Source organism: Ochotona princeps, chromosome 17 (genome assembly GCF_030435755.1).
Source record: "Ochotona princeps isolate mOchPri1 chromosome 17, mOchPri1.hap1, whole genome shotgun sequence".
Taxonomy (NCBI): domain Eukaryota; kingdom Metazoa; phylum Chordata; class Mammalia; order Lagomorpha; family Ochotonidae; genus Ochotona; species Ochotona princeps.
This window is the reverse complement of record NC_080848.1, coordinates 51,883,406-51,900,271: the sequence shown is the minus strand read 5'-3', so window position 1 is coordinate 51,900,271 and position 16,866 is coordinate 51,883,406. Positions and strand designations below refer to the sequence as shown.

General features: G+C 47.5%; 1 protein-coding gene across 3 annotated transcripts in view; it reads right to left on the bottom strand.

Annotated features, from left to right (window-relative positions):
* Positions 1–16,866, bottom strand: part of GAS7 (growth arrest specific 7) — a 221,357-nt gene that overhangs the window by 77,737 nt on the left and 126,754 nt on the right. The window contains exon 1 of one of the 3 annotated variants that reach the window (XM_058676590.1): positions 7,568–7,803. The exons of the other annotated variants lie outside the window; for them this stretch is intronic. Within the exon in view, the coding sequence (XP_058532573.1) occupies positions 7,568–7,573 (6 nt within the window). The 5' untranslated portion in view covers positions 7,574–7,803. Of the gene's footprint in view, positions 1–7,567; positions 7,804–16,866 lie in introns of those variants that run through there. 3 annotated transcript variants of the gene reach the window in all.

Below are 16,866 nucleotides of genomic sequence, written 5' to 3'. Positions count from 1 at the left end.
GCTTACCAAGACGTATGAAAAATCCCAACTCCACTTACAGAATCATGTGTCCATATTTCTGAGTTAGTTTGTTTTCTGTTGTAACAGAATCCCGCAGCCTGGGTCACATATAAAGTAGTGTATTCCTTACAGTTCTGGAGGCCATGAACTCCAAGGGCATGGGGCCAGCATCTGCTGCACATGGGGGACACAGCCCAGCTGCTAGCTCAGGGTTCCCTCCTCTTAGACCCATGCCAGTGGCCTCCCACAGGCCTCACCTCTAAATACTATTCACATGAGAATGGGGGGATTGCATTTCCAACACAAAAATTTATTTAAGCGAGAAACATTCTAACCTTAGCAGTCACTGTCCTCTGTGTAGAGGGTAAAAAGCAAAACTAACTGAGAACCTGGGCCTCAAATTCCAGATGATACAAAGAAAGATAAAGAGGCAGGAAGAAATAAAAGTGAGTACACGCAGAGCGATGCAAGCAGGATCCTACCGTCCTTTCCCATGGCCACAAAGAAATATCTCTGTGTTCTCTCTCCCTCACTCTATCAGATATTCCCGCCCCTCTCCTGCCATGGTTGCCATCCTTTGCAGTTCAGCATCCAGCTTCTGCTCTGGTCTTAGTCCTTGGAGACTGAAGCTTGGAAACCAAAAAGACCCAGGTACTGTGACTCCACTGCCACCTTTTATTACCTCCACTTCCCTTTCATTAGCTCCAAACACAGTCAGTTTCACAGAGAATCCTAAGCCCAGGAATTCATTCAAGTGGAAAGGTTAGGGCCAAAGCATGCTGGGAAAACTCATTGAGAACCACAGGCAGGTTCTAAAGACTTCCCGAGCCAAAGCTCAAAAAAGCCCTGGAAGAAAAATGTGCAGCTGTTTTCCGGCCTGTTTCAGAACCCTGGAGCCACTTTTGTAGGACCCTGGCGTGAACAGGGACTCAGTGCAGAAGACACCGCCTCTAGCTCTTATCCATGAGAAGCCAGAAGCACGAGCTTTGCCTTTTTGTTTTAAACTTGCACAGTTTTTCCTCTATCTAACCAACTCATCTGAGATTTTGCCTGAACTCTGTATGAAAATCCTCAAACCATTCATGTAGGAAATCACCTGGTTAGCATGGCTGCTTGTCTGAATTCAGTAGTCCCAGATCCAGCTTTAAGGACGTCATGCAAACGTCTCCAGGACACTTCCAAACTTAGTAGGGTTCAAGTGTCTGCCCAGGCCTCACCCCTTAGGGGAGACGGATGGACTCACCATGGATGAGACAGCAACAGTTCATATCTTGTTGGCTTGAATCCCCTCATCACTCCTGCCAGCGACCCCTACCAAGCTTCCTTCAAAACCTTCCTGCATGTTATCTAAAAGTGCCAGCAGGTCAGTGGGGCATGTGGTGCAGCAGTGGAATTACTGCTTGGGATGCCTCGATTGAGTTCCAGTTACTCTGCTTCTGCTCCAGCTTCTTGCTAATGCACACCCTGGGAGGTAGCAGATGTGGCTCATGTACTTCAGTCCCTGCCAGACACACAGAAGATCATGATTGGGAATTTCTGGCTCTTGGCTTTCGCCTGGCCCAATCCAGGCTCTTGCAGGCATTTGGGAAGCGAACCAATTTGTGAAAAATTTCTCTCTCTTGAAGCCTTTCAAATACAATGAAAATAAATAATCAAAAAATTTTTTGAAAGGTTCCCAGAGATGGATACTTTTTGCATTAGACCAACTCCAGACCCCAGAAAGCATCATCCTCTTTGTTCTTGCTCACTTCCCGTGACATCCTCAGTCTAGGAGAAAGCCGTACACTGTGGCCGTCACTGACATCCATCATCAGGTATGTACCTGAGGATTACGGGAGTTTTCTCCCAGCCCTTGCAATCTTGCCAGTCATGGGTCCCAAGACTGGACTGCCTTGGACACTGCAGACCCATTTTCTTCCTGGTACATGCAGTGAGGGCTCTGGTCACCTTGAATGTCCATGTGCAAGTCCCAGTGCCTCCCCAGTAGGCAATCAACTCACTGGGCAGGCATTTTGAGACTGGACAGAGGGAGAACACAGAACAATGGGCTCTATTTTCTGGTCCTACAAAGGAGTGAATGGGGTGATCTTGTGAACCAGGAATTTTGATGAACATAATTACAGCAGGGTCTGTGAAAAAACACGGGAAGTTAACACTCACAAGGAAACTTGCTAAGCTGGAAAATGGGGTGGGAAAGGGAGGGACTCCAAGAGGACTGGGGTTGATGAAAAGGTTGGCAAATGATCCTGGCAAATTGCAAGGATGAGGGGCAGCATTTGGCTTAATAGTTAAGATGCCCACATCACACATGGAGTATCTAGATTCAATTCCCAGTTTCAGATTCCAATTCCAATTCCCTGCCGATGCAGACCCTGGGAGGCAGCAGTGGTAACTCAAGGAGTTGGGTTGCTGTCACCCAGTGAGGAACCTGGAATACATTCCTGGCTTTATTCCTTGCCACAGTCTAGCCCCAGCTGGTACAGGCATTGAGAAATGAACCAGTGGATAGGATCTCTATCTCTCTCTCTCTGCTCCAATTAAAAACCAAATTACAAGGATGAGCTAGACAGCCCCTCCTGAGTTAGAGTTACTCCACAGGTTTGAAATGTCTGGGAATCAAGCAGTAGAGGGTGGTAAGAAATGCCTTCTTACATGAGTACTGCACAATTCCTGAGTCTTTTCCTTCTCAAACCTTGCTGTTGCATCTGCCATACAGAGGGAAGAAAGAAGGCCCAAGTAAATGGGTTCTAGAGGAGACAATGCAAGAATAGAAGGGCTCCCAGAACATCAGCAGACTTGTCGTATATATGACATGGTGCGGCCTTGTCACCAGCAGCAAATGCCCAGCGACTCCACATAGCACAGCACAGGATCTGTGAGTCGCCTCTCCTCAGAACCCTCTGGGAGAGTCTCAGCACTGATCAGAGCAGCATAACATGAGAGTCACTCCTTTATTTAAACTCAGTCCTTCCTTGTGGGATGCTTGGGAATGTTGGTTTATTCCCTCTCACCCTTTTCCCTGGTAGACCAAAAATAGCATGAACTGGGGCAAACACTGGACCGAGCAGTTAAGATGCCCACGTCCTGTACCCAGGGACCTGGGTTTGACTCCTAGCCATAGCTCCAGACTCCAGCTTCCTGCTAGCTTTACCCTGGGAGTCAGCAGTGATGGCTCCAGTGGTTGGCTTCCTGCCAACTACATGGGAGACCTGAAATGAGTGCCTAGCTTGTGTCTGAAGCCTGGCCCATTCTGGGCCATTGCCAGCCATTAGGGGGAGTGAACCAGTGCATGAACATTCTCTATCTATCTCTGTGTATTCCTAAAAAAAAAGCAAAAAGTTTTTTTGAATTAAAAGAAAAAAAAAAAGTGAGAGCCATTCTGATTCCCTCCCTCCAGCTCCGGACAACAAAATGATGGGTGGAAAGCGCACAGGTGCAGGCAGGGGAGGGCGTTGTGCCCCAGACAACAAGTAGTCATGTCCACAGCTCCTTTCACTTCATCTGCCAGAGGAGGCGGCTGCTGGCCCTCAAGTGCTCTGGTTCTTTGCCCTGTGGGACTCTTTCATAACAGAGCCTAAAAACCACAGCACGGGAAATTTCAAGGCATTTAAATGTCCAGCTTAGCTTGCAAAAACAGCAACCACACCAACAAAGATGATAGAGGCTGCATGCCAGGGAACAAAGGCTCATGAAACATGACTTTTTTGGGGGGGTGTCCATGTTGCCCCCAAACTCTTTTTTGCGTTCTTCAGAGGATGAGAACTGAATTCTTTGGGTCTCAATCTTTTTCCACGGATACGATCAAATCTGACTTTGAAAGGTTGGGAAAGAAATGCCTTCTGAGACACTCTGGAAGAAAAATGATGGAATAAAAACTGGAAATGAAATAGACATGACATGAGATGATGGGCGTCCCCTTGGGGCTGTGCAAGGAGGGGCAGAGTGGGGTATCACTCTGCTACAGATCACTGCTAGGGACAATTAGTCTTGAAATGGCCCAGTTGGGGTACATGGTAGCCTTTTATTTTATTTTATTTTATTTTATTTTATTTTATTTTATTTTTTTAATTGGAAAGTCAGATATACAGAGAGGAGGAGAGACAGAGAGGAAGATCTTCCATCCGCTGATTTACTCCCCAAGTGAGCCACAATGGCCGGAGCTGAACCGATCTGAAGCAAGGAGCCTGGAGCTTCTTCTGTGTCTCCCACACTGATGCAGGGTCCCAAGGCCTTGGGCCTTCATAGACTACCTTCCCAAGCCACAAGCAGGGAGCAGGATGAGAAGCGGAGCCGCCAGGCCATGGACTGGCTCCCATATGGGAATCCGGAGTGTGCAAGTCAAGGATTTTAGCCACTAGGCTGCTGCGCTGGACCCATGGTAGACCTTTTGGTCCTAAAGATGGATGATCCTGCAACACACTTTTGACTTTTCTGTTAGTTTATACATGTAAGTTATGTAGTTTATACACACTGTCCTAGAAGACAATTTGAATATACTTTTGAGGGAACTTGCTGAAATTTCCTTTCTCAAAGGACAAAGACTGAGAACAAGAGTTTAGTTAATACTTGGCATTAGTCTCTCTCTCTCTCTCTGTGTGTGTGTGTGTGTGTGTGTGTGTATGAGAGAAAGATCTTACATAACATCTTCCCTAGCCTCCCTTTAACTGCGAAGCTCCCAGATGCCTAGACTATTGTTTCGGCCCATTTGAAAGCTGCTGTATCTCTAAAGAAACCCGTACAAGTAAATTTTTCAAGCATTGTTGTCCTGTTCAAAATGAATTTAAGAAATTCAGAGGAGAGGAAGGGAGTGGAAGGTTGGTAGTTCTGTCAGTCGTGGGCTTGGTACCTCAGGCGCAGCAATCTACGGCCCACCAGAAAAGAACTTGAACAAATGGCACAGCTGCCCCACCCACAGATGCTCTGGGGACAAAAGTACCCGCAGATAAAACTTCCTTTGGGAGTTGGTGTGGTTTGAAAGAAAAACAGGCGTCTGGCACAGTTGTGCGTATGTCTCCAAACACAGTGCCTGGCATCAAATTCAGTTCCACTCCCAACTTCAGCTTCCTGCTCAACCACGCCCTGGGAGGTAGTAGCTTATGATGGCGCAGGAATTAGGGTCCCCATCACCCTTGTGGGAAACCTGGACTGAGTTCCTGGCTCCTGGCTTTAGCCTGGCCCAATCATAACTGTTGTGGGTGTCTGGAGAGTGACCCAGGGGATGGGAGAGTCAGCTCTCTGTTTTCACTTTGTGCTTTTTAAATAAAATAAACTGGAGCAAAGTAGCAGATAATGTGGGCACATTTGCTGGCCTGTCCATTGCTGCAAACCAAACTCCCTGGTTTTGTGGTCACTCCTAGCTGCCTGGAGCAGGCCTCAGGCACTGAAAGAGGGTGACAGTGATAAGTCTCACCATGGAGCTACCACGCAGTGCTCATTGCCTGTTCTTGGAGAAGCTCTGATCAAACATTTCTGACTCTGACAGATAGATCCTAACTGGCTGTGAGCCATGAGCCCTGGAGAGAGGCTGGACCTCACAGGGGCTGGCTGAGTCTCAGAAGGGAACAATGGCTGACCTCACTCAGCTGACACTTCTGGAGCCTTCGTCACCCCTGATGCATACAAACTGGACAAAGTGGGACAGTCAAGGACCTATCTCCATCAAGGTTTGGAACCTACCACTGTGCCGTGCAATGAACACAGGACATGAACTAGGGCCAGACAACCCTGGCTTGAAACTGCCTTCCTCACGTGGTCCTGCTGTGACATCTTGAGCAACCCACTTCATTTCTGTTGGGAGTCCTCGATTTCTTCATCTCTAAAATACGGAAGGTAGAGCAGATGGCCTCCAAGGGCACACATATAAATAACCTAATACTGAAATCTAAATGTTATAGCCTCCGTGTTAAGGACATGCCATTTTTGCGGCAAGAAAAAAAGTCACATTCAAATGTAGACACCTGACTTAAAAAGCCATCTGATGGTTTCTGAAAGACTGCCCAGCCCAAAAGCGGACTCTGCCTCTTCACCTGGGAGGGCTGTGTTTCCAAGGACGGGCCCTGTCTACGCTTCCCTGCCTATCCTCCAACCACACTCAAGATTTGAGCTTTATCTGCCTAGCAACTAGATTTCTGCCCTGGCATGCTGGGCTCCTGGCACACTTTAAAGCTAGAATTCACCCCCCCCACACACACACACCAAATGTGGGCTCCAGGGAGATGTTCCCAGGAACCTGCTAGCAGGGAGCACTTCTGCTTGCCACACATGTGACACTACACAGTCATAGTCCGCTTCAGCTTGGCTGTGCCTTCCCGACTGACAGCCTTCCCACATTGCCAAGAACTTTACCTGGGCTCTTCCCAGCAACTTGCAAGCTCTCCAAATGTTCAGATTTCTTGCTCATCTTGCCTCTACATGAATCACACATGTGAGACCCATAGTGACAGCCAAAGATCCCAGACAGCTATAACCTGGTCACAACCTGATGGCTTGATCTGGGGTGATTTGCCAAGTGTGATCTCCTTACTAGCTACATGGGCATCCTCTAGGAACCAGCTAGTAATGCAGGATCCCCAGCTGAGCCCAAGCACCAGATCTGCGTGTGAAAGACAGCTGGACAATTCAGATGCACCTGAACCTCTAAGAGTCGCTGCTGTGTGCTATGCCAGATAGTCACTGACCCACCTAGGGGTGCCCTTGGCTAGGAAAGACTGCATAACTTCATGTGGCACTGGATCAGGGTTTTCTTGGTAGCCACACCTAGTTACAAGATGTTTAACATTAGTCCAGAGAGGCAAAAGAAGAGGATGAGCAATCTTGCCTTTCCCTACAGACTGGATTTCGGTCAGCACATGGAGCCCCAGGAGAGCGGTTGTCCCAAAGTCTAGGCTGATGAGAACTCCCCCTTCAGAGGATGGAAAGATTGGCCAAAAATGGCACTCAGGAGCTTCCCTTGTCACTGTGGCAGAGGCCCCCATCACACTGTAAGGAAAGTCCATCAAAGCTGGAACCATAGTGTGACAACCCGGCAGCTCTCTAACCAACCTCTGGGGAGCTGTGAACTCAAGGGCTCCTATTCACCTTCATGAATGCCTTCACCTTACAAAGCCCTGAGTGGAACCAGGCCAGAGAGCCGAGGCCAGATAGGTAGCAAGAAGCCACGGTTTATATTTGAAACAAGTCAAGGGCAAGAAGCAAGATTGGGACTCTAAGACCTTGGCTATCCATCACTACCCTGCCTCTCTGTTACACGCCTTCAACTAAAATGCCCTGGCTTTTTGCCTCATACACATGCTTTGGTAACTCTCCTTTTCTTCTTCCAAGTTTGCACAGCAGGTCACATCTTCTTTCCTCTCTGCTCAAGCCTAGAGACTGTGACAGGTGCTGCCCAGCACACAGGGTCCACAGACTGCCCCCCACTCCAACCCCAACCCCATCTCATCAAGCTCAACAGTCAACGCCAGATCTCAGAAGACTTCCATATCTGCCGCTTCACAATGTTGAAGGGGCTTCAAAGACACACAGAGCAAAGCGAGCCAAGCACACATGGGCAGGCAGAATTGATCCTTACCATCATGGGATACGAGTCTTCCCGCAGTGCAGTCACCTCAGAGAAGAATCTCGGATCCTGTTTGAAGCCCCCAGACTCACAGCCAGGCTCCTGCTGGCTCCCTCAGTATGACACCCTGTGCAGGAAATGGGGCAGAAGCAAGCAGCCACGCCAGGGCCAGGGCTCCAGGCACCCCAGAGGATGTCCCTGTGGCTTTTCTCATCGCTGTTCTTTCACAAAGAACCCACTGCATTGCACAGTTCCTCCCAATGTAGCTCCAGTGCTTGTTGGGAAATCAACAACTCATTCTGGACTTTCCAGATGCAAAGTTTCTGGAGGCTTGCATTTTTTTTCCAACTCTCTTTTCCCCCTCTTTCTCAGCTAAAAAACAGTTGGCTAAGGTCACAACATACAATGGCCAAGCCTGTGTCACTGACCAGATACCTCCCACCCCCAGGCTTGTGGACAAGGGGGCTTTGTCCACTGTATTTTAGGCAGGATTCGCTGGGTTTGTCCAAGCCCTATTGGGGAATGTTTCCACTAACTTCCTCCCAACTCTGAGCCCCAGCCCTGGCCCCAGCTGTGTGAACCCAAGGCCAGATAAAAATCAGCATAAGAAGAAAGGCAAATGCTTCCCCAAAAGAACCCCTGTGTTAGACTGGAAATCTTGCCTACAGGGGCAGGGCATGAGGTCTCCGGCCTTCAGTGTGCCCTCACCACCTGGACAGACAGTGGGTACAACCAAGGGTGATGCTAGACTCCTCTGATGAAAAGGGCCTGTGGGTTTCAAAGCTGTTAGTTAGAAGTGATAAAAGGCTTGGACTTTGAGGCTAAGACAGTATCCACCAAACAAATGAGTTTAGGGAAGGGCTTGTCTCTTTGGTGAACGTATCCTCTCATCATATATAGACATTTTTTTTTTTGCAGCAGTTGAGATTTTAGTACATAAAATGCTACCTATTTCTTGTTTACTCCCAAATGCAAACCTATGAAATTTTAAGAATAGATACTTTATACGGTAACAAACATGGTTTTCTAGACAGGCCAAGGTCCTGGGCCCTGAGTGATATATTTTTTTCTCCTATAAAATATCAACTCTTGTCACTATCAAAAAGATAAACTTATTTATGAAGAGGTTTCAATGCCAGCTCCTTGGGCAGTGGCTAAAAAATCATCTACTATCATGTAGGGATAGAATGAGGTCAGGGTTAAGCTGCCACTGCTGCAATAGCTATCAGTTCTAAGACCTTGGGCATGGAATTGCATCCATTTCTTCACGTGTAAAATGGATACAATTACCAAAAGATTAAAACAGCAGAATCCCCATACCTCTACATAAACATTCATCGTGTCGTGAGGACAATATCAAGTGCTTAATAAAAACTAGCATTATTACTGCTATTCCGAGAAGTGGCCGAAAGGGTAGGACCTGCAGTTTACCTGTGTTCCCAAAACTCTACACCCTTAAAAAAGCAACCCAAGTGAAAAATAAACAAAGCTATTTCCTCCTAGGAAGCTGCAAAAATGTCCAATAAACATAAACAGATGCTCAACATCACTGGTTAGGGGAAATATGAACCAAAACCACAATAAAGTGTTATGTCAGCATTATTATAATTAAGATAAAAAAGCAAAATAGAGCAAGTGTCGGTGAAAGCATAGAATCACTGAGAAACTAGTGAACTGGTGGCTGGAAGGTACAGTAGTGTATCCCTTAGGAAAAACAGCATGGTGATTCCTTAAAAGTCTAAACACAGATTTACCAAGTGACCCAGCAATGACATATATATTGGATATATTGGAAATATATCCAAAATAACTGTAAAAAAAAGGTCTTTAAGAGCCATTTCTCCCCAATGTATGGTGATACTATGCACAACAGCCAAAATTATCAGAACAACCCCAATGTCCATCAACAGAAGGAAGGATCAACCAAAATATGGAGTAAATAAGCACATTTTGCGATATGATTCTAATACAGGCTAAAACATGGAATCCCAAGGATATTATGCTAAGTGAGCTAAGCCAGTCACGAAACCACCAACACTGTGTGGGTTTTACTTCTATGGGGGCCTATATAGGGAAAAGCCATAGAGATAATCAAAGTAGTTCAGTAGTGACCAGGGTCTTGGGGAAGGTGAAGGAAGGAAACCTTGTGTGATGGGTAACAAGGAGGAAGTTCTGGAGCTGGCTGGTGGTAATGGCTGCACCCCAACATGAATGTTCCTGATGCCACCAAACTGTACTCTTGAACACAGTGACGATGGGAGACTGGATGTCATCATGTAGGCCAAGGGATCCTGTAAGCATGTCAACTACGTCAGGAGGCAGACAAGCAGACTCTCTAGGAAGGGGAACATCCCCAGGTGAAGCCACTTGAGCCTCTTGCTGAGGCTAAGGAGCAGCTCCACTGGACAATGAGGCTGGACTCCTACAGCAGGACCCATGGCTAAGGTCTGGATGTGGTTTGTCTCTCAAGGGTCCCCGTGTTGACAGCATGAACAATGGTGGCAATGTTAAGAAACAGTGTGGGATTTTTAAAAGGTGGGAGATCCCTCATGCTAGAGGAACTGCCCTTAGAAGGAAGGAAGGTGGCTTTCGTGGAAGTCCTGAGCTCTCTCTCGAGAGTGAGTTGCTGGCAGAATGAGTTCAGCTCCCGACTCACTCTGGGGTTTCCTCTCTTGCAGTGTGGCTGCTTGTGCATGCTCCCATTGTGACATCACTGGCCACTACGCCTGCACTGGAGGCCAAAGCAATACATGTCCCTGGGGTTGGACTTTCACCTTCTTCCATATCTAATATAAACCCCTTTTCATCATAACCAGCTTGCCTCCAGTATTTCTTTATAGTAACAAACACAGCAGACTAATGCATTGGCATGGTCTGTCTTACATTTTGTCTAGGGGAAGCCAGGGCCACGCAACTGGCAAATATAGGGTGTTGCTTTTAAGAAGAAGGGTGTGCTGGGGGCAGGAAGGGGGAGAGAGGGTGGCAGGGTGGGTGGGAGTGTGCCTCTGATCCATCAAGTCCTGCCTTTCCAGGTCTACACCCCACCTTTTTAATCTCCCCCACTTCCCACCCTGGTGGCAAGGGCTCATCTCTACCTTTTCAAAATTAGGAGAACTCCACTTCTCTCCCTCTGTCATTGCGGGTATCTTTCAGGCATCTGTCACTCTCATCCAAGTGCTGCCACTTGAATCACATGGCTGATGTCACTTAATCCCCCCAACCAAGTAATTTTCATTCTGTGATTATTCTTATCCATAGAGGCTGTTGGGTAAACCAGGAAGGCTGAATAGCAGGAAGAAGGGAAGGGGATGACACTCCAGGCCATGTAGCCATGGGAGCAAAGGCCAAGAGACAAACAAGGAGGAGGTTCAGAGGCAAAGCAAGTGAGAGAAGGAGTCGTTGAGAGCTGGCGTTGGCTCCTGGGGGGTGATGAGACTATCACGTGATTACAAACTTCTGATTCTCTTGTAAGCCAGAGTCCAGAGAAGAAAACATTCTCAAGGCTGTGCTTTGTAGAAATTTTCATGACGTCAGAGCATAACCAGGTCAAGGGGGAGGGAAAGACTTGAGACAGGAAATGGGTAAGGGGACTATCCCTGTTCCCATCCCTGCCTTTCTTCCTCTTTGCCATCATAAACGCAACAGCAATGCAATGCTGACCTCACACTTGCAACATGGTCCCATGCCAGCCACTACGAGCAGATGGGCATCGTGTGGGGAGTTTCCCACTATAATGCTGCTGAGTTTTTCTCATTTTCTTTCTGTGTGGGGGAAGAAAGACCAGATGGGGGACCAGACACTCACCTCTGAGGTCAGACCCACCACAGAAAGATACAGATAGGACCAAGGCACTTTACTCTTGCAATGGATTTGCGTCCACTTCCTTTGAACCTCAAAGACCTTCCTTTACTTCCAGTCCTTCCAGTTTGGTGGACTTAAAATGGCCGTGAAGTTCTTCCCCAGAGCATGACACTAAAAGGGGGTGGTCTGAAAGACGTCAGGCACAAATAGCTGCCACTGACACACTCTGACACAGCGTCACACAGATGAATAGAAACAACTGGGGACAACGCCGCAGCGCCGCAGGTGACACATCAAAATCACTGTCACTCTCAATCCCCGAATGGGCGCCAGCTAACGTCAAGGGGCCTTTTCAAACCATCACAGAGGGTTAATGTGCTCTGACCAGTGCTAAGCAGAACACACTAGTCCTCAAGATATTTTACTCATCAGGATGCTCCAAAGTCAGTATCTCAGGTTAGGAAAGACTCACCCTTATGTTCTACATAGTTTGCTGTGTGGGTTTTTCCTAGCATCTTTTTTTTTTTTAAGATTTATTTTGATTGTTATTTGAAAAACAGAGTTAGAGGGGACAGTGTAGTGGCTCAAAAGGCTAATCCTCCACCCTGTGGCACTGGCACTCCAAAAGGGTATTGTTTTGTGTCCTGGGAAAGCAATAGAAAGCGCAAACCTTGGGACTCTACACCCACGTGGGAGACCTGAAAGAGGCTCCTGGCTCCCAGCTTCAGATCAGCTCAGTTTTAGCTGTTGTGGCCATTTGGGGAGTGAACCAATAGATGGAAGACCCACTATCTCTCTATCTCCTTCTCTCTGTAACTCTGCCTTTCTAATATAAGTAAATATTTAAAAAAATAACAAAAAGCAGAGAGAAATACGGGGAGAGGGGAATACAGCGGGAATTATGTTCCATCTGATGGTTTACTCCCCAAATGGCTGCAACAGTCAGGGCTGGATCAGGCTGCAGCCAGAAGCCAGAAGTCCAGAGATTCTTCCAAGTCTCCCACACGATAGCGGTGGCTTAAGTACTTGATCCATCTTTTGCAGCGTTCCCAAGTGCACTAGCAGGGAGCTGGATCAGAGGTGGAGCTGCTGGGTCTTGCCCTGGCACCTGTATGGGATGCTGGCGTGGCAGGCAGCAGTTTAACTTGCTACACCACATGCCAGCCCCATGTCCTAGTGTCCTACTCCAGCAACTGATTGAGTTTTAATAATTCCTTACTTGAGTTGGCCTGGAGAAACACACCACTGGCCCCTTCAAATGTGCAGGTGTCTAGCTAGGAGAGCAGGCGGACACATGAAAGACAGCAGGAGACCTGTGATCCAAAGGCATCGCCACTGATAGCCATTTCTTCTGAGCTGAGTTTGTCTGAAGCTTAATGGGGTCAGATGAGACCAGCCCTCTTGTTACTGTTCTTTGTTTTTGTTGAATTGAATGCCATCAACCAGAACAGGCCACATTTGCTGTAGACCCTTGTCCTCCTTAAAATGAGTCTTGTCTTACAATGATAATTAATAAGAAAGAACATCTGGGCATGGCGATGACTCACTTTTTCTAAATGCTTCATCGGCATGAAGGGGAAAATTATTCATCAGCTTGTGCAGTCTCCAGGGTATAGGGCCTCTGGGACCTACCCTCCCTTGCTCATATGTGGCCTCTTAGCCACATGATCAATCAACCAATTAACAGTCACTAGCGACCCTTTCCCTGGCACTATGGAAGATGTGGGCAAGTGTTCCATGGAGGATCTGACTTGCAAAATTTGGAAGATAAATCACAAACTCGAGCGAAAAAAAAAAAGAGTCACTGTGGAGAGAGCCTGTAACCGCGCCAAACGATAAATCAGCAGACAATTGGAGCTTTCAGAACCCAGAAGAGGGAGGGGTCGCTGCGGACTGGGAGGGTCAAGGGAGGCTTCTCAGAAGAAACGGAATTCGCCTCCCAGCAGGGACAACAAGGAAGGGCTTGACCAGTGGGCTGGAGGACGGGGGACATGGTGTTGAGCAGCAACATACGGTTCAGGAACCAATGAGACATGGGAGAAAAGGGAGAAGACAGAACCAGATCCAGCCACAGTGGGTGCCGATTTAGAACATGGTAGAGCTTGCCAGCCATGTCAAATTCAAAGTAACTGGGTAGGCAGTGGGCATGAGTCTGGAGCTTGATGTGTGGAGCTGGCACTCTGGCGCAGAGAGGGTGAAATCTAATAGGCTAAGAAAGAAAAGAGAGGACTGTACACTGAGGCTTCCCTCACATGAACGGAGTGGAAGAAGGAATTGTACCTCCCTCTCCACTGGCTCCTATCACTAAGACCTTCTTTAGTTCATCTCTAAGACGACTTCTTCTTCCTCCTCCTCCTCCTCCTCCTCTTCTTCTTCTTCTTCTTCTTCTTCTCCTTCTTCTTTTTAAGCTATGTTTGGAAGGCAGAGTGATGGTGGTGGTGGAGGGGAGTCCTAATTACTGGCTCAACCACCCATCCCAAATGGCTGTAATGGCTGAGGCTGGGCCAAGGACCAGGAGCTTTATCCAGGTCTCCCATGGGGGTACAGGGGCCCAAGCACTTAGGTCATCCTCCATGCTTTCCCAGGCACATTTCCTAGGAAGCTGGATCAGAAGAGGAGCAGATAGGACTCAAACCAGTGCCCATATGGGATGCTGGTGCTGTAGGTGGCAGCTTAACTTACTAGGTATTCGTTGAAGCCTCATTTCCAAGATTATAAAGACAAGAACTAGGTCATCATTATTTTGCTCCGAGCCTAAGTCAGTGCCCAACACTCAGGGACAATGTAGGGGAATTGGGCTGAGTGAATCAACTCCAAAAAAATCAAAGGGATTTAGAAGAAAGAATATGTAATTCAACAGTGTCTCAGTGAGATAAGCACTCCCTGAACACAGGGAGGGAATGTCCCCTGTTTCTGTTGGAAAGAAGGACATAGATGAGAGATGAGCGGAACTATTGATCACAGTCCCATGACCCAGAGAGCGGGAGCACACAAAGGGAAGGACAACATGCTGGGAAGCTGCCATTCATTACAAGAGCAACAAGGGCTGATTCCAAACCCAGGGGTGTTCTAAGCAGATGGCTCCTACAGGGTGACCACAACCACAAGGGTCCAAGCCTCTTATACATGCTCTCTGTGTGTTCCATACTCCAAACCATTCCTTGTACCAGGCACCTGTCAGTTAAAAGTTGAAAGAGTGTCCTCCCACCCCCAGCTGAGGGTCTTCTCAACTTGTCCAGTCTTTTATGTCCTGCTGTCAACAGCTGGCCCCACTGCTGCCTATCAATCGGACCACAAGGTTCTTGGTACGTTCTTTTTTCAAACTGACTTATATTCAATTTAAATTCAGCCGAGCCCTAAGCAATAGTATCTAGGAAACCACAGACGTATTTCCTTCTTTTATTATTACAGACTAAAATAATATAACTTAGAAACTGCTATCCCAACATGATCTAAAATTATCCTGCAGATCCTTCCTTGTGAACATGGCACGCTTTTAGAGATATTCTCTCAGGCTGCAGGTAGAAATTCCATGCAACACATACTAAATAGTTTTAGGAGGCTCCTTCCAGCCCCAATTTGCAGAAAAGTCAACTTAATTTATACTGGGGGCTAGGGTTGTGCTGCAGAGGGTTAGACTGCTATTTGCAGCAGCAGCATCCCACGTCAGACAGCCCAACTGAGTCCCAGCTTCTCTCCTGCTGATCCAGCTTTCTACTCATGTTCCTGGGAAGGCAGCAGAGATCCCTGCCTCTTATGTGTGAGATTGGGATAGACATTCTGGCTCCTGGATTTGCTCTGACCCAGCCCCATTTGTTGCAGGCATTAGGGAGTGAATCAAGAGACAGAAGATGTCTGCTTGCTTCTCTCTGTGTCTCTTGCCCTTTCTCTGTGGCCCTGTCTTGCAAACAACTGTGTAAATAAACCTCCCATGTGGGTGCAGGGATCCAAGCACTTGGACCATCTTCTGCTGCTTTCCCAGGCACATTAGCAAGAAGCTGAATTGGAAGTGGAGCAGCCAGGACTTGAACCACATTCATAAGGGATGCAGGTGCTACAGATGGCTATTATCTGGCTATGCCCCAGGGCCTGCTCCAAGTAAATAAATCTTCTAAGCAAAGTATTCTCCGGCTTGTGGACCTGAACTAACAGCAGCACAGTAAAGGAAGAGGTGGGGTCCTGCCATGATCAGGAGCCAGCAGTCCCATGAATCCCCTTTGCTGAGTTATTCTGAAACCACCAACACAAGCAAAAGCAAGAGAAAATACTCACTCAGTATTAACCAAGCCAAAAGAATGGACTGTCAGAGTTGAGGGGAGAAACAAAACTCTCAAAAGCCATGAGAAAAGGGAAGAGCGTCCCACCAGCCTTCGTCTCTAAGGGAAATGCCCTTTACACTTTTACTGCTCTCTGCCCCTGACAGGAGATGGAGGATGTGCGCTGCCTTGGACGCTGAGCAGTTGGCCTTCTGCAAAAAGGCGCAGTATCGGGGGGCTGCCCTTCCCTCGTCCATCACCCACATGGGCACAACACTTCCCAGAACCCATGTGAGGAAGTATGGGGAGTCCCAGAGGCCCTGGCGGAAGACTGCTCACCCCCTCTAAAGGTAAGAGTCCCAAAGGGGAAGTCTGGATATGACCCTGTTGGGAAGTAGGCCCCTGGCAACTGTGACTTCCCTTGTGTGTTCCATCAATTCAGAAAAGCAGAGAGCCAAGGAACAAGATGACAGCACACACAACAAGGGGAAGCTACTTGATAATGGACTGTAAGATGCACACGTCATTGGACCAAAGGTTAAGTGCTGTGAAGGCAGGTTGGCCTTCCCCTCAGTGGACAGAATGCCAGGACCAGCAACAGCCTAGATGTCCTGTCTATTGGTATATGCCAAGTCCACAAGGGCCCTGACTTATTCAAGAGTAATTAGGGAGTGATGGGCATTTGGTCTGGTGGCTAATATTCACATTAAGGATGCTGTCTTCCATATTGGAGTGCCTGGGTTTCTGTCTTTGACTCCTATCTCTAGCTTACTGCTGATGCAGGTGCTGGAAAACAGCTAGGATGGCTCAAGTTAGCAAGTTCCTGTTTTCTGGGTGAGAGATGTAGAGTGAGTTCTCAACTCCCAGCCTCAGCCCAGCCCAATCCCAGCTATTGCCAGCTTTTGGGGAGTAAACCAGTGGATGGAAGTGCTTTCTGTCTCCCAAACAATAGATACATCAAGTGGAAAAAAAAGGTATAAAGCATGAAGATCAGGGTGAGGAAACACCATGTCAAAGACACATAGGAAGCATACATCTCAGAAAACAATTCAGAAACTCAGCAAAATGCCTGAATGCAAGAACCGTGTCCTCCTTGAAAGAGGAACAGAAAATCACAACAGAAAACTCAGCCCAAATACAGAGGATGACACAAGAATGAAAACGGATGAGGTCAGGATTATATGAAAATTCTAATATAAATCCACATGAGTGGCTATGGATACCTAAAAATACAAACATCTAAACAAGCGACTT